Consider the following 19,649-nt stretch of genomic DNA (forward strand, 5'->3'; position numbering starts at 1 on the left):
CGGGCAAGAGAGGGATTTGAGGTACCAGGACTGGGGGAGAAATATGGGTCTCACTCTCCCAAGCTTCAGCTTGAAGCCTGAACCTTTTCCAGTCTGGTAGAACGCATCCAGTGAGACATAGCCTTCACACAACGGCTACAGATTACCTTGGGGGGACTTTCAGAGTTGGATCATCTCCTCCAAGGGACTATTTCACCATTCTTTAGAAGTCTTTAACTTTCTAGATTGGTCCTTGGGGTGATGTCCAAAGAAGGCTCAATGCCCCTGAATGGGCTAGAACCGGATGTACTATCCTGGCAATTTTGTCATGGTATTGACCAAGGCGGTGACAAAGACGGCTCAGGCGGGAAGTTTCTTCCTTATTTGAAAGGCAAGGGTCTCTTGAAGAAGAAGATCGTGTGTTTAGGCGCTTTCTTGACGAAAGCAGTGATCACATTCACAAAAGAGCAGCTTTGTTTATTCGCCCCTAGATCTTGATTTTCTTTTTTCTTTTTCCCGTCCACAGTTGGTGAAGGATATTTTCCCGATCTCTGACGGAGAAAGCGATCAAGGATCTTCTCCTGCAATCGTCCAGGAAGGGAAGAAGACCAGTGATGGTGGGAGGGAAAAGGAAAAGAAAGTGGCGCTCTACTCCTGTTTGCGGCCCTTTTATTTCGAGGTGGCCCTCCCACTAGGAGTTACAGCTAAAAGGAAAAACGACCGAGTAAGAGAGGTCGAGCCATCGTTCCGCCCCTTTAAAAGGGGAAAGTGAAGTGGCGCTCCCTCCAAACACCAGTAGGTGCCAGGCTCCTGGGGATTTGCGGAGGCCTGGACTCACATCGACACAGACACCCTTGGCTCTTGATGTCGGTTTCTTCAGAAGGGATATCTTCAGTTCCTTTCCTGGACAATCCTCCCCTGACGTCAACTCCGAGGGAAGTTGTCCCAGCCAATTACAAGGACCCTTGTGTTGAAAGAAAATACTCTTGCAAAACAAATGGTGGATCAGATTGTGGGCAACAAGAGAGCTGATAGAACTTGTTGTGCTGGATCAAAGCTCCCCGGTGGGGTTTTTAACAATCGTTCTTTTCTTGGTTTGCGAAAGCCTCGGGGGGCTGGAGACCAGTTTCTGGAATGTCAGCGCTCTGAACAAGTTTGTTCAAAATAAAACAGAAGTTTCGCCATGGAAACCTCTGCTTCAGTCCCTGGCGGCTCTTCGCCAAGGGGATTGGTATGGTGTCTCTGGATCTCCCAGGACGCCTATTTTCCACGTCCCGATCCATCCTTTCGTCGAAGAAAGTTACCACCTCCGTTTCATGACGGTGGGGGGAAGGATCTTCCAAAATTCAGAGCCTTGTGCTTCGGCCTTTGGCCGACGGCGCCCTCAGGTTTCACGGAAACCTTTTGAAAAATGTGGCGAGAATGGCTTTCAATCTGAAGGAAACTCAGTATATCCTCCTATAACCTAGACGGACTGGATTATCAGAGCAAACGTCAGAGGAAACAGTGTTGGTTGGTAGGAACCTGACCTGTGACATACAAACCATAAATAAAGAACTTTAGGATTACTCGTGAACCTCGAGAAGTCCCAAACTGATTCAACCCCAGCCATCCAAACTTGGTCTATCTGGGGAATTCGGATGGATTCGCGGGAGTTTTCGAGTATTTCCTTCTCAAGAGAGACTAGGTGAGGAGGTTTAAGAAAAAGTCTCTCTCGTTCCTAAGGAAAGGAACGGACTTCGGCGGGAGGGAATGGTTGAAGACTGTTAGTGGGACCCTTTCCTCTCTCGAGGCAGTTTCTTTCATCTAGGAAGACTTTCAGCTACCGTCCTCCTTCCAGTTACTTCCTCAGAAAAGTTCGTGGAACATGAAGACAGGTACTCCGCTCGGACTTCTTTCCATTCCAGATACTGATAAAACCGACAATTCTAGAATGGTGGTTACTCCCACTGAGGGTAAAAACAAAGGTACTTCCTTCCCTGGAAAATTACAGAGCCCAAAATCCTTGTATTGTTTTTCCGACGCGTCGGAAAAAGGTTGGGAGGGGAGCAACTTTGGAAAAGAGAGAAAGCGTCAAGGCAACTTGGAATGCTCTTCAAAGTGTATGGTCAACAACAAACTGCAAAGAACTGATAGCTGATTACACCTAGCTCTAAACGAGCTTTCGAAACCGTTTAGTATGCAACAAAATAGTACAAAAGTGAATGCGGACAATTACAACCAGCTCTGGCATACATTCGGAACGCAAGGAAGGTACTCACTCGTATTGCCCCTTTACCGAACTCAACAAAAGAAGAATGGCTGTTGTTGGACAATCCCAAAGGAACATCTCCTCTCTTTGACGAGGTTCGCTTCAGGAGTAAGGGAACGTACGACTGCGGACAGGCTGAGCAGGAGGAACCAGGTCTCCCTTCATACCGAGTGAGGGACCGCCACTCAGAAGTTTTGCCTCAAGCTCTGGTCTCTTTGGGGAACTCCTCATCTCAACCTCTTTGCCCACTTCCTCAACACGACCACCGACAGAAACTTGGAAGGATTCTTCTGTTTCAGTAGTAGAAGATCCCAAAGAGCTTCAGCAGTAGACGCCTTTCCTAACTAGAAAATTGGTCTCAGGTAGACGTTTACGCATTTTCCCCCATTCAAGATTCTAGGACAAGTACTCAAGGAAGTTTTGTGGACTTCAAAGGGTACAAGAATGACCCTGATAGCCCCCCTTTTGGCCAGCTTCAAGAATGGGTTTTTCCAGATGGGTACTGGAAGTAGGATAGTAGAGTGTCTTCCCCAAGATCCCTTCCACAAAAGGAGGGATCGTTCTCAGGATCAGCCACACTTCGAGAGGTTTTCTAATCCAAAAACCTCCCCGCTCTCTGCTCTGACTGCCATTTCGACTATCGAAAGACTTGTCAGAGCGGAAGAGGCTTTTCTAGTAAAGCAGCAAGCTCCGATCGCTAGAAGCCCGGAGAACTTCCACCCTATACCGGGTTTAACCAATCCAAGTGGGAAGGTTTTTTTTAGAAGGTGGTGGGTAAGTCAAAGAAGTTGTTCCTCCTCCAGTACCTTCTGTAGCAGAAAATGGCTGATTTTTCTGGGTTATTTCTAAGCAAGGGAAGAATCCGCAGCCTCTCCGTAGGCCACGATAGAAAGGGCTATAGAAGTATGCTAACTCGGCAGTATTTGTTTAGGAAGAGAGGCCTAGATTTGGGAAACAATAAGGGATCCTGCATGATATGATTAGGTCGTGTTTGAGAACCAAGAAGTCTAGAATGACTTCTCCCCCTAAACTGGAATCTAGAGCGTAGTGCTGAATTTCTTGGCTTCAGAGAGATTTTGGAACAACCCTTACATTTGGCCCTCCGTTTCGTGGATATAAAACGAGCAAATGTCTTTATTCCTTTTGTCTCTGGCAACGGCCAAAAAAGGGTTAGCGAAACTGCACCCCTTAGAGATTAGTGACAAAGTCGGGTTCAATTCAAATAGATTCAGCCATCTGTTCCTTCAAGGAATTATTGCCATTAGCGAAGAATGAAAATCCTTCGAACCCCTGGCCGAGAAACTTCGAAGTAAAAAGGATTAGAGGCTGGTATTATCGTAGGCAGGGAACCGGAACCGGAGAGGTCTCTTTGCCCAGTAAACGGGGCATATTAAAGTTTTACTTAAAGACAAAAAGGAACAGTTGGGAGGTTCTAGACAATGGCCTCTGGTGCCTCCAGTCGAAGGATCCATCAAGACCTATGTCTAAGAATGCCTTAGCCTTTTTTTGTCAGGAACGTAATTATGACGCGCATAAAGCCTTGCACGGACTGATTCTTTAAAACTCACCTGAGAGTAAAAAGAGCTCAATGGAAGTGAGAGCACGTGGCGACGTCTCTCTCTTTTCAGAGAAATACTGTCGCTGAAGAATATTGAAGCAGAAACGACTATTTGGAGGAAATATAATTATGGTTAGTTTTGCGGTCTCACTATTTTGCAAGGAACGTGGCGTGTGACCTATGAAAATAAAAATGTTTTTCCATTAGAGGTCCCTTTGTTGTTTCTGCGGGCACAATCCTGGGTACAGGAGCTTACAACAATCCTTAAATTTTTCCTTTAAACTTTTTTTTACTGTAAGAAGGTCTTATAGATATGTTCTAGACTTTCTGATGAAGCAAGTTGCAGTTGGCCGCACAAGCGGGCCAGTCACTTCCAGTTTCAGTAATGGCAACTCGTTGTGATATCTTGTAATAGATAAATTTTTTTTTTGAAATTTGATTGTGTGCTTGTGGCATTGGTAGTTTTTGAGTTACGGTTGGTTGCGAAAGAGTTGGGGATAAACTCTGGAGGCAAGTTTTTTAACAACTAAACATGGGTGGTTAGGAGTCATGTGGTCGGGGATTGGCTTAGTTTGCTCCTTAATAAGGGTGTGTTGTCCAGGTAAGTAAGGGTATCAGCACCCAATTGACAAAGTCCTTTCAGGCTCTGCCGAGTAAGTGGATAAGACCCTTCCGGGCAGACCCACCCCAAGGAATCTTCTTGGCCATAGATCACATATCTCGCTTAAAGTTTCTTGGAGGTTGATGCAAGGACTTAAACGGGGAAAACAACCCCACGAAAGGGATCTACCCACCTATCAGGTAGGAAACCAAGGTTTCTTTAATTTAATTTAATACCTACAACAGATGTTTTTGTTTACCTGTCTATTTCCAGTAGGTAGCTGTCTCTTACCCTCCCACCGAACGAAGGGGTTGCCCAATCAGCTATGTAGATATTCGACAGGTAAAAGTTGATTGTGATGAAAATGATATTGTTATAAATTACAATAAAAGTTTCATACATACTGTTACCTGGGCAGATATATTAACGATTAGGGCCCACCCACCCAGCCCTCCCCGCATGGAGAACAGGTGGAAGGAGAAAATATATTGAGTAAAAGAAAACCTAAAAAAAAACACCCAGGGAATTCCCTTCCAAAAAAAAAAATCAACCAACAAAACAAAAACGGGAATGGTTCCTCAGTCCTGCCCCGCCCAGGGCAGGCCGGTAGAATCAACCATGACCTAACCTGTAGCGAGTGGCGCGATAAATTTGAATTTCTGTCAGGGACGAACGGAGTCTTAGCGTACGTATATAATCTGCCGAGGTTAAGTTACTGTATGAAACTTTAGTTGTATTTATAACAATATCATATTTACCTCTGCCCATTCATATAACTTTGTTAAGGTATTCATTTGTAGCGAGTTCCTATCTTCATCACAAGTAAATTTCTTTACTTATTCTTGTGTCCATGCGAGCAGGCAAAACTACTCACTATACTGAGTCCCTGTTAACCATTACTGTCTATGTTCTGACAATCTATAAGAACAAAAAAAAACAGCAATGCAGCTAAGCACTGTTTACCTTGTTGGGGCACAACCCGGGTAGTTTACTTTAGCTTCATCTGATTCCTCATCGTTTCCAATAACTATCTGTTTTCTGTTGTGTAAAATGATACATGAGTATCAACACTGACTTGCTGGACTAAGTCCAGCTTAGACAATTTTAAGGCTTGGTCTCTACCTGCTCTTCTGCCATGTAATTTGGTGAGTTGTCCAGATAGAGTTTGGTCAAAAACTAGGAAATCAGTGTGTCCCCGGTCGTTGCCGGAGGACGAAAATATCACCTGGAAACAGTAGTACCTAAAACCTATTACGCCGGAGCGAGGAGTTACAAGGACGGCGGTAGGGTGAGGAGCAAGGGGGACCCAGCAATTAATGGCGGGGAGGATAACGCCGCCATAAAAACTTAATATTAGAATAAGTAGTGGTGAACCCGGGTGGTGAACAGGGTCTCTGCCGACTTAGGCTAACATAAAGGATGTAAAGAATAAATGTAAAAATGCTAAAGGTAAAAACAGATGCCAGAGCTTCTCTACAGTCACTAACCTTTGGGCCTGGCGGTGCCGGAGCCCCTATCCGCCGGAGCGTGAAGGGTGGTGACTCGGGGTGAGGAGAGAGCTCGGCCCGAGAACCGAGGAGGATCTGAGCGAGGCCGAGCCTGGTGGCCAACCTGAGGCTCACGGCCGAGCAGGGAACCCCCCCCAGAACTCCTGTGATGAGAAAACGGTGACGAGCCGAGCCAAAGCGTTCGCGTGGTCCCCCTACTAACTCCGTATCCACCCCAGCGTGGAGGGGGGCAAGAAAGGGAACGAGCATGATCCACCCCCCCTTGGACGGGGGGAGGAAGTCGTGAGGGGACTGACGCTGGGTGGCTGGCCATTGGTGATCGCCTTGGCCTCGTCGCGGTCGTGGAGTGAGGCCCAACGGGTGAGACAGCACCTAAGGCGATCGTGAGGTGGCCTAGGCCAATCTCCAAACCGTCTCAAAAGGCATGAATACCAATAACATCCTAGCCAAAAACACGGGTGGGGGGAAGGAAGAAAATCAAGGATAAGAGAAAGAATAGTTCCTTGGAGGAAGCTTACGCTCGCATTTTGTTCCAAACGCCAGTGGGGATTGGCAAGGTGAAGCCCTACTTTGCTTTTATCATTCTGAGACTCCTGGGAGCCTTCAAGGCCACCACCCAAAAATGCTCAAGGAGAAGCTTCCAGTGAATGTGGAGGGCTAATGCGCAAAGCCCTTGGTTTAACGGAGGCTTTTGTTCAACACTAGTGGGTAAATCTGTTGTTTCGGCCTGGGCCAGTGAAAGAAATATTGGAAGAAGAACGCCTTCCCTCTGAACTGCCTGCCTGGTGTTGGACAATGCCCTCCCCTGCTCATCCTCCTGGCCTAGAGGAAAGATATCCCTAGGCGGAGTATTCTTCATCCAAGGTTCTTTATCTTCTGACCTAACACCATCCCTCTCCTCCAGCCCATTGGACCAGCAAGTGATATCGAACTTCAAGACGCTGTAGTATGAAACATCTTTTCAAGAGATGTTTTGACAATCCAACGATACTCAAACCTCACATTGCGTGAATCTTTTGGAAGGAGCATTTTCGATATCCGTAATATGCAATCTGACTCATCGACCAAGCCTTGGCAGGGAGGTTTCGAGGCGAGCCTTGAATTTCCATCCATGGAGGGGAAACTTCTGGCCTGATGCTGTATCCGCCCCCGAGACTTTGGAGGGATTCGGACGTGGCGAAGCTGGTGCCTGTCAGATTCAGGAAACAGTTGACGATCCTGAAAACTGTTTCGCAAACCAGAATTTTCCCTTGACGAGATCAACAAATAACATTGTTCAAGAGGAGTTTTTCTAGCAGCACGCAGGAGGAGGACGACGACCTCCTATGACAACAGCAGAAACTCTTAAGGATGCTCTGAGCTGCTTTTCATAAGGTGCAGTCATTTGTAGCAAAAGAGGACACCACCGGGAAAAGGCTTACACAGGTCATATGCTTGCACAGTTCAGTCATTGACATTTGCCCGAGTCGTTTCATGGAACATTGTCAAAAGTAGGCAGAAGCAACAAATTCTTCCTTGGATATTGTTATTTTTAAAAGATGGCCTTTAGTAGTCTACTAGTAAGCAAAAAGGCAAGAACCAAGTGATAACTAAAACAAACGAAAGTTGAAAGTGGTTGAAGAAGTTGAAATTTTGTATTAAAAAAAAAAAAAAAACAACGTAAAGTATAACAAAGTAAAAATAAAAAAAAATGTAAAAATAAAAGAAAGAAAAAAAATTTATTAAAATTTTTTTATTTTTTTTTAAGGTTAAAAATATTACAGTTTTGTTAATGTGTTTTCGTAAAAGTTTCAAAGTTTAATGTTATTTTTCCTTACATTTGTTTATGTGTTTCCCATAAAGTTAAGTGTTATGTACGTATCTGCCGTTTGTCCTCCTCACCTTTCCTTGTCGCCACTCTTTCGGAGACTAGCCTCACTACGAAAGGTAAGCTTCCAACTTTTGACTTTTTATCATACGTACGTATATAGCAACCAGTATTCTTATATACCATGTACAACTAATTACACTTTATTTAACAGGTATATTAGCAGTAACGTATTAAGTTAAGTATTGAATTGGTCCAAATTGGTTGTAGTATTTCATTGATTATTTAAGGTCAATTTTAGCTTTATTATGAATGAATTTACTGGGGTGTTTTTTGGAGGGCTTGGACGGAGTTAGCCAATTGTTTTACATGTCATAAAATGCCGTCCAAGATACGAAAAAGCTATGATACGAAAGGTCCCACCTCGAAAACGGATTAAATTTCGTATCTCAAAACTCGAGGTACCCACTGTAATATCAATCACTTACAAAAAATGTTTATCCCAATATTTTGTTTAATTCTTCATTTTATTTTATGGACCCATTTTTAATATTGTTTTTACCGTAGAAATTGTATTTTCCATTATTCCTTCCCACTTTTTCATCTCTTTCTTATCTCTGTTTTCACTTGCTTTGGAATGGACTGTTAATTCTGTGACATATGAAGTTGACGATGTATATGTGTGTTTTGAATACGTTATGTAGTTTTTAATAGTGTACGTATTTTACTAACTACTACATATAGAATAGAATAAATTCCTTCTCATTACTTGAGTGCAAAAGTGTTAGTTCAGAGATTCTGCTGTAACAAAGGCATTTTTTTTGCTTCAGAAGATATTTACTAACTCTGCATTGACATACCTTCAAAACTAATTGTTTAATTTTTATGAATGTTTACCTGCTGGTACAACCTTCAACTTCCTTTATCACGTGTCTGTCTGACAACAATTTTTTTTGGGGGTCTTCCAAAGATGTATTACCTGTACTGTACATTTTTTAAAAACATTATGAACATGCTCGTACACACACGTGTGCATATATTTTACTCTAAGGCTTTGGAGATGTACAGTTATTTTATCACCTTGGGACTTTTTATTAATTTTGGGATTTCACATGAGTGACTTACAAAACAATTATATTAGCTGTACGCTTTCTTACCTGGCAGTCGAAAATTCAAATTCCTTGGCCTGGCGGTGGTGGCAGCGCCTGCCATCGATTTGTGTAGGTTGATACAAAGATCCCGCCCACTTTCGGGAATACCCGGTACTGTCCTGAGCTAAACTCTTCAATTTTGTTTTCTGCCTGCCACGGCCGGTAACCACTGGTGGTTTGTTGTCTGCAGTCGACGTTTCGTCGCCATTGTTCGGATTTTTCTTTTTGGTGATGTACAATGTTTCTTGGTTGGCTTTTTGCTTCATCAGGTTAGCTGCCTAGTTATTAAACAAGTTAGTTTTTACAGAAGATGTCTTGATGATAGTTATTCGCTTCAGTTAGGTTTTGCAAAACAGTGGCTGCCAAAACTCGATTAGCTAAACTATGTTTTGATCCGTCCACTCTTAAATGTGTTAAAAATGTAGGGGTCAGTGCTGTAGCAAGGAATTAACTTGTGATGAGTTGCCGTAGTTTACATGAACAAGGGTTTGGAAGACTTTTCAAGCCCAAGTTTGGATGTAAAATGGACCAAAGATAGGAAAACGGAAAGCAGTTACTTAGAGCAGGTAGTAAAACTACGAGTAGAGACAACTCCCGGTGCCTTTAGAGGCGAACAAAACCGTCCCACTAGCTTCTTCCACCACTTTTATCTAATATTGTTTCACCTATTGAATAGGCCTCCGAACTTGCCAGTACCAAATTGACTCCAGACCAGGTATCACCCAATGTTCCCCGATCCCAACAACCATTTCGATGTTAGAGTCTAAGATGGACAAGACAAATTTCGAGGTTCTTGGCAAAAATCTTGTTATGGATTTGGACAATGTCCGTTTCGTGTGTTCGTGGAGAAGTTAAGGTGCAAAAGGGCCCGTGGGGTTTAGGCCCAAGTGTCAGTGTCCCGTGTTCCGATGGAGGCCGGCTGTCCGTTACCGCCCCCTGTTCTCCTAGACGAAGGTCCCTGTCCCGCTCCCCAGCTCCCGGGAGAAGACATACCGGAGGTCGATGGAGAGTGGGGGAGTTTGCCCACAGTCAGTCGCCGACTCCATTGACGTAGTCGACTCACGAGCGCCCAGGAAACGCTGCTGGAAAGGCGTGGATATCAGTGACGTGCAGTTGTCGTCTGACTCGGAAGTGCAGTCGCCTGTGTCGAGGCGAAAAGTGTGGAGTGATTTAGCGTCACGTCCTTTGAAGAGACATGCCCAGGGTGCGAGAGGGATGTCGCCGCCTATTAACCCTTTAACGCCGAAGGGATATAATAAAAATCGTCTCACGTATACCGGGGGGGTCTCGGAATGAGCGCTGAAGCGGAAAAAATATTTTTTTCAAAAAATCACAGCGTGCTTAGTTTTCAAGATTAAGAGTTAATTTTTGGCTCCTTTTTTTGTCGTTGCCTGAAGTTTAGTATGCAACCATCAGAAAGGAAAAAATATCATTATCATATATAAATAATGCGATATATGATAGCGCGAAAACAAAATTTCATATATAATTGTATTAGAATCGCGCTGTGAGCATAACGGTTAAAGCTAATGAGTTAATTTTTTTCGTTGTATTATACACTAAATTGCGATCATTTTGGTATATAACACATTGTAAAATGATAAAAGCAACACAGAGAAAATATTATCACAAAATGATGCATGAATTCGTAACACGCGGATGTAAAAAAATGTTTTTTTCAAAAATTTGCCATAAATCGAAATATTGTTCCAGAGACTTCCAATTTGTTTCAAAATTAAGATAAATGATTGAATATTACTATACTGTATAAGTTTTAGCTTACAATTGCAGTTTTTTACTATTTTGGACAAGTTAAAGTTGACCGAATGTCAAATTTTTTTATATATTTTTTATATGCAAATATTTCAAAAATGAGAAAAGCTACAACCTTCAATTATTTTTTGTTGTATTCTACATGAAATTGCACACATTTTCATATATAAAACTCTATAAAACGCCTAATATGAAATGGAGCAAATATTACAAGAATGCGACATATGGATTTCGGAGATTTATGGCGGAGAATCCGCGTGCGGAGGGAAGGAAAGTTTTTTTTTTTTAAATTCACCATAAATCTAAATATTGTGCTAGAGACTTTGAATTTGTTTCAAAATGAAGATAAATGACTGAATATTACTAGATTACTAGACTGTAAGAGTTTTAGCTTACAATTGCGTTTTTTGACCATTTCGGTAGAGTCAAAATTGACCGAACGTGTTTTTTTTTCTATTTATCATGATTTATATGCAAATATTTCGAAAATGAGAAAACCTACAACCTTAAATTATTTGTTGTTGTATTCTACATGAAATTGCGCACATTTTCATATATAAAACTTTATGTAACGGCTAATTTAAAATGGTGCAAACATTACAACAATCTGACGAAAAAATATATGATTTTTTTCGGAAGAGTTACCTCACGTACGTAAGGAAATTTTTTTTTTTTTCATAAATTCACCATAAATCGAAATATTGTGCTAGAGACTTCCAATTTGTTGCAAAATATTAAAGGTAAATCATTGAATATTACTAGAATGTAAGAGTTTTAGCTTAAAATTCCGTTTTTCGACCATTTCGGTCGAGTCAAAGTTGACCGAAGGTTGAAATTTTGGCACTTATCGTTATTTATATGAAAATATTTCAAAACTGATAAAAGCTACAACCATGGATTGTTTTTTGTTGTATTCTACATGAAATTGCACACATTTCCATATATAAAACTTTATGTAACAACTAATTTAAAATGGTGCAAACATTACGACAATCGGACAAAAAATTTATGATTTTTTCGGAAGAGTTACCGCGCTGACGTAAGGAAAAAGTTTTTTTCATAAATTCACCATAAATCAAAATATTGTGCTAGAGACTTCCAATTTGTTGCAAAATAAAGATAAATGATTGAATATTACTAGATTATAAGAATTTAACTTACAATTGCGTTTTTCGACCATTTCGGTAGCATCAAAGTTGACCGAAGGTTGAAATTTTGGCACATAGTTTTTTATATAAAAATATTTCTAAACTGATGAAAGCTACAACCATGAGTTATTTTTAGTTATATTCTACATTAAATTGTGCACATTTTCATATATAATACTCCATGTAACAGCTAATATAAAATGGTGCAAAAATTATGTCAAAGTGATGAAATAATTTCTGAGATGTGTCGCTGATGTTTTTTAGTGCGAGAAGAAAGAAATTCGCGCTTGCACGCCTGGGTAACGATTGTAAACAAAACAACACCTTGATCCGTGAGCTCCCAGTATCCCCCAAGGCGTGTGATTCAAAATTTTTTGCCTGGTAGGCCTATGAGTATTTTTCCGCGAATTTAAAAAAAAACTTTTTATATCGACGTACCATACGTCCAATCGGCACCCAACAGACAATTTATGTCGACGTATAATACGTCCAATCGGTGTTTAAGGGTTAAGAAATCCAAGGAACACTGGAGTCCACAACCTTCCTGCAGTTTCGCTCCGGACAAGATTTTCTGGGAAGATCGTCAGTCCTCTTCAGATAGTGTAACTTCGGACGGAGTCAGACACTCACGTGCGTTACAGCGCTCGCACGCTTGCGAGACTGACTCGCCTCGATGTGTGTTGATAGGAGTTTCGACTTGTTCACCTCATTCATCTCAAGCTGTTTTGACTCGTTCGCCTCATTCGTCTCGAGTTGTTTCGACTCGCTTGCCTCATACGTCTCGTGTTGTTTCGAAGAGCCGTACAGCAGCCATGACTCGACTTCGCCCAAGGAAGATTCGAAGGCCAAATCCTTGCTAGAGGATCCCGCTTTGGGCCCCTTTAAACATCATCTTCAAGAATTGATGGTCTTTTTGAAGAAGACAAGGAGCCAGACGGAAGAGGAAGACGGAGTATCGGCTGTCCTGTCGGAAGAGGAAACTCAAGACCAGGATTCGAAGCCCTCTTCTGCTTATTCTAGTCTTTTAAAGTTCTTTTTACAAACGTATTCGGACTTTTTTGAACCAGCTTCGCCTTCTTCCCCTCTGTCGATGTTTGTGAAGGGTAGGAGATCAGCGCCTTTGGGGTTACTGAAACCAGTTCTTTCTCAGTCCTCAAAGAAAGTACTGAAGGAAGTAGAAGAGTGGCTTGCTAAGAAGAGGGAGTCAAGTATGGCTTTATTTGCCTTCCCTCTGTCGAAGCTGCAGAATAAAACCTACAGGTTTTATATGACAGGAGAAGTTCCTTCTTTGGGAGTTTCTGCCTCCTCCCAAGGAGACTTCTCTGGCCTTGTGGACTCTCACAGAAGAGCAGCGTTCTCAAGAAGAGAGAACGGTGATGCTCCTTCACATCTTGAGGAGTAACCACGAACCAAAATTCGGCTTTGTTGTTCTCCCCCGAGTAAATCTCACCTGTTTCCAGAAGAAACCATCAAGCATGTACTGTCGGACCTCGAGAAAAAGTCCACCAATGATATACTGTCTCAGTCAGCAAGAAGACCTAAGGAACCTCCAGCGACAGGAGCCAAAGCTTCCCTCTACAAAAGCATCCCTTTCGAGGAGGTAATCGAGGTGGCAGCAGAGACCAAGGACTAACCTATGAACTACCTCCAAGTCTACCAAGAAACCTTCCTTTAAGACAGATAAATGATCGAAAGATCTTTCACACACCCATAGGGGCAAGACTCCACGACTACTGGGAGGAATGGAGTTGAAGAGGAGCAGAACTTTGGGTAATGCAGGTGCTTCGAGAAGGATATGTGATCACATTTACGCAGGATCCACCACTGTCCAATACACCTGTCTGTTTGACAGCATACTTGACAGGATCAACAAGAGCTTTGGCTTTAGCCAAAGAAGTAGAAGAGCTCATCAGCAAAGAGGCCATAGAGGAGGTAACAGACACGAACTCCCCAGGGTTTTCCAACAGGCTCTTCGTAGTCCCCAAGGCATCAGGGGTATGGAGACCTATTTTGGACGTAAGCACTCTGAACCTCTTCGTCCGGAAGACGAAATTCCGAATGGAAACCAGTCGATTGGGAATGTCAGCCATCCAACCGGGCGACTGGATGGTGTCTCTCAACATGAAGGATGCATACTTCCATGTCCCCATCCATCAGAACTCCAGGAAGTTCCTGACATTCGTCTTCAAGAAGAGAGTCTTCCAGTTCAGAGCCCTCTGCTTCGGTCTGTCAACCGCCCCTCAAGTATTTACTCAGATTCTCGCTCCTCTGGGAAAGTGGCTGCATTTGATGGGGATCAACACAGCTTTTTACTTAGATGACTGGCTCCTGAGAGCCAGATCCAGTCGTCAGTGTGTGAAGGACTTGGAGTAGACGCTTACTTTGACACAGCAATTGAGTATCCTAATAAACACGGAGAAGTCCCAATTGATTCCAACTCAGAGGATTCTCTATTTAGGGATGATACTAGACTCTCTAGCTTTTTGGGTTTTTTTCTCCCCGAAGAGGATAGAGTCCTGCCTGTCAACAGTCCAGCAATTTCTGGTTTGCCCGTCTTGCTCAGCTCTCGAATGGATGAGCCTACTCGGGACCCTGGCTTCAGTGGAGAATTTTGTCAGGTTAGGACGTCTACACATGAGGCCGCTTCAGTTCTTCCTGAAAGCAAATTGGTCTCAGAAGACACAATCGGACTCGCTAGTTTTCCCCTGACGGAAGAGATAAAGGTGGATCTTCGTTGGTGGCATTCGAGGGAAAGATTACAAGAAGGAATTTCCCTAGTTGTGTTGAACCCCAACCTGCAGTTCTTCTCAGACGCCTCAGACAGTGGATGGGGAGCCCTCCTAGGAGACAAGAGAGTATCAGGTCTGTGGACAGAATGAGAAAAGACCTTGCACATTAATGGGAAGGAATTGAAGGCCATCCTCTTAGGGCTACAAGCGTTCGACCATTTAGTTACCGGAAGAAACATAGCGGTCTACTCGGACAACACCACAGCGTTGTCATATGTACGGAAGCAGGGAGGGACCCACTTGTTCTCTCTCAACAAGATAGCCGAAGATCTCCTCACCTGGACGAACAAGAAGAGGATCACCCTTTTTCCAAGATTCGTGCAAGGGAGAATGAACGTGATTGCAGATGAACTGAGTCGGGTAAATCAGGTGTTACCAACAGAATGGACTCTGAACGAGAGTGTGTGTCAGGACCTCTGGAAGCTTTGGGGAAGACCATCAATAGACCTGTTCACCACATCGAGGAACAATCGCCTTCCCATTTTCTGTTCTCCGATTCCAGAAGCACTAGCTTGGAGAACAGATGCGATGCTGCTAGATTGGACAGGACTGGACGTTTACGCTTTTCCTCCCTTCGGGATGATAAGAGAGGTCTTAAACAAGCTTCAATCGCACCAGAATGTGACAATGACCCTAGTAGCGCCATTCTGGCCCAGGAAAGAGTGGTTCCCGGACCTTCTCAATCTGCTGGTGGATTTTCCCAGACTACTTCCACAAAATCCATCGCTTCTCAGACAACCCCATTTCAACCGATATCACCAAGGGTTGTCCGCTTTGGCCCTGACAGGATTCAGACTGTCAGGAACCTGGTCAGAGCAAAAGGTTTTCTGCGAAGGGCGTCAGAAGCTATTGCTAGCTGCAGAAGAAGCTCTTCTGCCAAGCTCTACCAGTCCAAGTGGAGAGTCTTTAGGTCATGGTGCAGACGACATAGCATCTCTTCTTCTGAAACATCTATAACAGAAATTGCGGAATTTTTGTTATTTCTGAGGGACGCCAAGAAGTTGGCCACTTCAACTATTAAAGGATATAGGGCCATGCTTTCATCAGTTTTCAAGCATAGAGGCCTTGACATCTCGTCAAATCAGGACATCTGTGACCTGATCAGATCCTTTAGTTCCTCCAAGATTTTCAAGCCTGAAGAAGTGGAATGTAATTTGGATGTAGTTTTAAGGTGGCTCAATGGTCCCCAATTCGAACCGTTGAATTCAGCAACCTTGAGAGACGTAACTAGGAAGAGACTACATATTCCTAGTCGCCTTAGCCACAGCAGGAAGAGTAAGCGAGTTGCAGGCGATGAGTAAGGAAGTGGGTTTCGCCCAGGGCAATGCAGTTTGTTCTTATGTAACAGACTTCCTTGCTAAAAATGAGGATCCTTCGAATCCTTGGCCCCGTTCTTTCAAGATAAAGAACTTAACGGACTTCGGGTCAGAAGATGAGGAACGTACATTGTGTCTGGTCAGAGTCATCAGACACTACCTGACTAGGACAGAAACTGTGAGAGGAGAGTCGAACCGACTCTGGTGCTCGGTGAAAGACCTGTCTCAGCCTCTTTCAAAGAATGCAATGTCCTTTTTCCTGAGGAGTTTGATCCGAGAAGCGCATGCCCTAACTCAGGAACATGCTCTTAGGGTGGTGAAAGTGAAGACGCACTAGATTCATGCAGTAGCAACGTCTTTGGCTTTCAGACAAAATATGTCTCTATCCTCCATTATGCAAACAACTTTCTGGAGGTCGAAATCGGTGTTTGCATCGCACTATTTGAAGGAGGTAGAAACTACTTACAAAAACTGCTTTAGATTGGGACCGTTGTCAGTAGCGGGAATGGTGTTGGGGGAGGAAGCATAGGGGGACCCGGTTTTTTCCCTCTACTATCTCCTCGCCTTGAATTTGAGGTTTTTTGAGTTTGTGGGAAGCCTGGGGGTACATGTACCTGAAGTACCCACCAGTTCTTATATCTGGTTAAGGGTATCATATGGTTTTTAGTGTAGGTGATGGTGTTGTGTGGTTTTTATCTGATCTTTTTGCCCAGGGCAAGGGCAAATTATTGTAGTTTCTGTCAATCATCGGTGCACTTCCATGATTGCAAAAATCCCACTATTAGTAGGGATGACCCTGTCCATTAATGCCACATCTCCTACATGTGATGAGAGCGCCGACCAGAGGCAGTGTCTACCTGTAGCTGCTCTCTCACAAGGTAAGGTACTGCAAACATTATATATAATGTGAGCACATGATTATTGTTTTTTATTCATAAAGCTGTCCATATACCCACCTTCCGGGTAATGTGGAGTCAGCTAATGTAATTGTTTGGTAAGTCACTTATGTGAAAATGATATTTTAATGATAAAATAAGGTTTCACATATTCTTACCAAACAATTACATAATCAGAGACCTCCCTCCTCCCCACAGATGGACATTGCGGCTCAACGAATTGGAGAGTTTAGCTCAGCAGTACTGGGTATTCCCAAAAGTGGGCGGGATCTGTATCACCTACACAAACGATGGCAGTGCCGCCACCACCACCAGGAATATGAATTTTCGACTGCCAGGTAAGAAAGCGTACAGCTAATGTAATTGTTTGGTAAGTATATATGTGAAACCTTATTTTATCATTAAAATATTTTTCTAAGGTCAGTTATTAGGATTTAGTAAAAAAATAATCTGATTAGCAGCATACACCCAAATGACTCGGGTCGGCCATTAGCACACCAAACTACCAACTTTATGAATTGACAGTCTACTCTCCACAAAATGTTTTTGGTTATTAGAACTTTTTTTGGTTTTTAGAATTCAGGTAAAGGATTATGTACCTGAATGCTTATAGGAAGCAGTTAGGTATCTTTGATGCTCTTTTAGACTTGACTTGCCATTTGCAAGAGAACCTTGGTAAGGGTTCTGAGTGCATTGTAATTCAGTTGATTTTAGTGTTGCTTTCAATAGTAAATTGCTAGGCAAGTATTTATAAATTACAGAATCTTGGAGTGGGTGGATATGTTTTAGGATTACGGTACTTCCAGATTTCCTAACTGGTAGGGAGCAGTGAGTTGCTGTTGATGGGATCTTTAGCAAACCAAGACCCATTGTGCCTGGAGTTCCACAGGGCAGTGTTCTTGGTCCAATGTTTTATTTTTAGTGTATGCAAGTGATTATGGTTGTTGGCCTGGAAAACTGAGTGTTCAGTATGGCAATGATACAAAAATTGTGGGTGTAGTAAAGTTTCCACTTACTATAAGATGCAACCTGTTTTAGGTCATGTGTCCTTCCTTTAGGATACTGTTCGGGTGTAGATGTCTACTTCTGCAAAAGCAAAGCTTTAGACTAAGGAAGGTTGTTTAGAAACTTATACCTCATTTAGTTATAGAAAGAATTTAATCAGACCAATAATCTCATACCGCTGGAGGAGAATGTTTGTCATTGCTTTAATTTTTCTAACCAGTATGCCTTCAGATTCCAAAGTAATAGTTCAGTGAAGGCATTGTTTCATACTGATGAAAAATTAATGAAATTATTAAATCTTGGTTGCCAATTAAAGTAAATTGGGTTTGCTTTCATGAAATATGGAGTGTAATAAAGTTTAGTATGTATTGTAAATTATTGCTTTTACACAGGTTAAAGGGCAGATTTATTGGCCAAGTGATGTTGGATCTAGTTGTGAGTATGGTCAGATATCTGTAACACTACATAGCAGTTGTGAAGGTGGCAGTCCTCTTTCTTGCCGACGGGTTCTTCACATTACTCACAGAACCTCCAAGCTTACACGTGTGATTATTCATATGCAGTTCCTCGGGTGGCCACCAAGGTTAGTTTGTGATTCATGTAAATGTATCCTAATGCTGTTTTACAGAAACTAATTCTTTTATCTCTGTGCTCACCAATACTAAATAACAATACTAAATTCAATAAGGCTGCTTTTACAATACTGATATGAATTATAAGATGAGTTTGTCAAAGCTGTTTTGTAGTAGTTGCAGGTTATTGTGTATACTACACTGGAATTCCAAGTTTGAAAACAGTGAAAGAGTAAATGTCCTCTTCATCCAGTTAATCCATTAATGAGTTTCTTTTTCAAGTGTCTGTAACAGTTGTAGAGGTATCTCTCACTCTCTATCTCTCAGTGAGAGAATACCTTGTTGAAGTCACATAGCTTTACCATAGACTACGTATTTATTTAAGTGACTTAACAAGTAATTACATAGCTATAAGTTTCCTACTATGGCAGCTTAAAAATTCAAAATTCGTGGTGTGGTCGTCGAAAAACTCGAGATACGAAAGCCAATGCGAAAAATTTTACTGCTCTACATACGAAAAGTTTTCAAAATATGAAAGGTTGTTGCTGTAAAGTCCTGAGATTCGCCCGGACCACCGAGAACAATTTTAAAACTCCCGCGCCGCCAACTGAGTAAACTCGCTACCAGTTTCTGGTGGAGTTAAAAAGGAAGATGTGGGAAAGAATTCTTTGTATGCATCATGTTGTCATTATGGTTATATTATTATTTGAAAATATTAAAGGCATATAGTAGATATACCATAAAAATTCTCACATCTTAGTAAGAGAGAGACACATAGAGAAGAGTTGTTCCTACTTAAAAGTGAAATGAAAATGTGTTTTCTTTAAAATACTATCACAAATTTTGTAATTACAGTTATATTATTATTATTATTATTATTATTATTATTGAAAAAAAGTTAAATTTCATTAAAAAGTTGAATTATAGGAATATAAAAACTGCTTAAAATAGCAGCTACATAACTATATATCTGAAGAGAAGTTATGAGCAATTCCTCTCAGATACTCTAAAATATTTCTGTTCTCAAACTGTAGCACCACTGATTTTATACGAGCATCAGCTTCTCGGAATTTCTTCAATTTTATGGGCGGTGTTTGACCAGCAATCAACTGTTCATAATAAAGATCTCGTCCTCGTTGTACCCTTTTCAAACTGTCGATAAACTTCCATATTGTTGGGTGTTGCATCCCTAGTTCATTTTGCAGCCTACGATGAGCAGCTTCGGCATGATTGTTGGTTCTATCCTCATCATTTATACATCGTTCGTAAACATTCCAAATGTGTAACGGAGAAAG

The 19,649-nt window shown here is 42.1% G+C and overlaps 1 protein-coding gene across 2 annotated transcripts in view; it reads left to right on the top strand.

Moving 5' to 3' along the window:
• Nucleotides 1-19,649, top strand: part of LOC135197837 (tyrosine-protein phosphatase non-receptor type 23-like) — a gene marked incomplete in the record, with an annotated part of 242,063 nt that overhangs the window by 167,847 nt on the left and 54,567 nt on the right. For both annotated transcript variants that reach the window (XM_064224997.1, XM_064224998.1), the window contains 1 exon segment: nucleotides 18,175-18,365. In XM_064224997.1, the coding sequence (XP_064081067.1) occupies nucleotides 18,175-18,365 (191 nt within the window).

The sequence above is a fragment of the Macrobrachium nipponense genome, chromosome 21, assembly GCF_015104395.2.
Source record: "Macrobrachium nipponense isolate FS-2020 chromosome 21, ASM1510439v2, whole genome shotgun sequence".
Lineage (NCBI taxonomy): Eukaryota > Metazoa > Arthropoda > Malacostraca > Decapoda > Palaemonidae > Macrobrachium > Macrobrachium nipponense.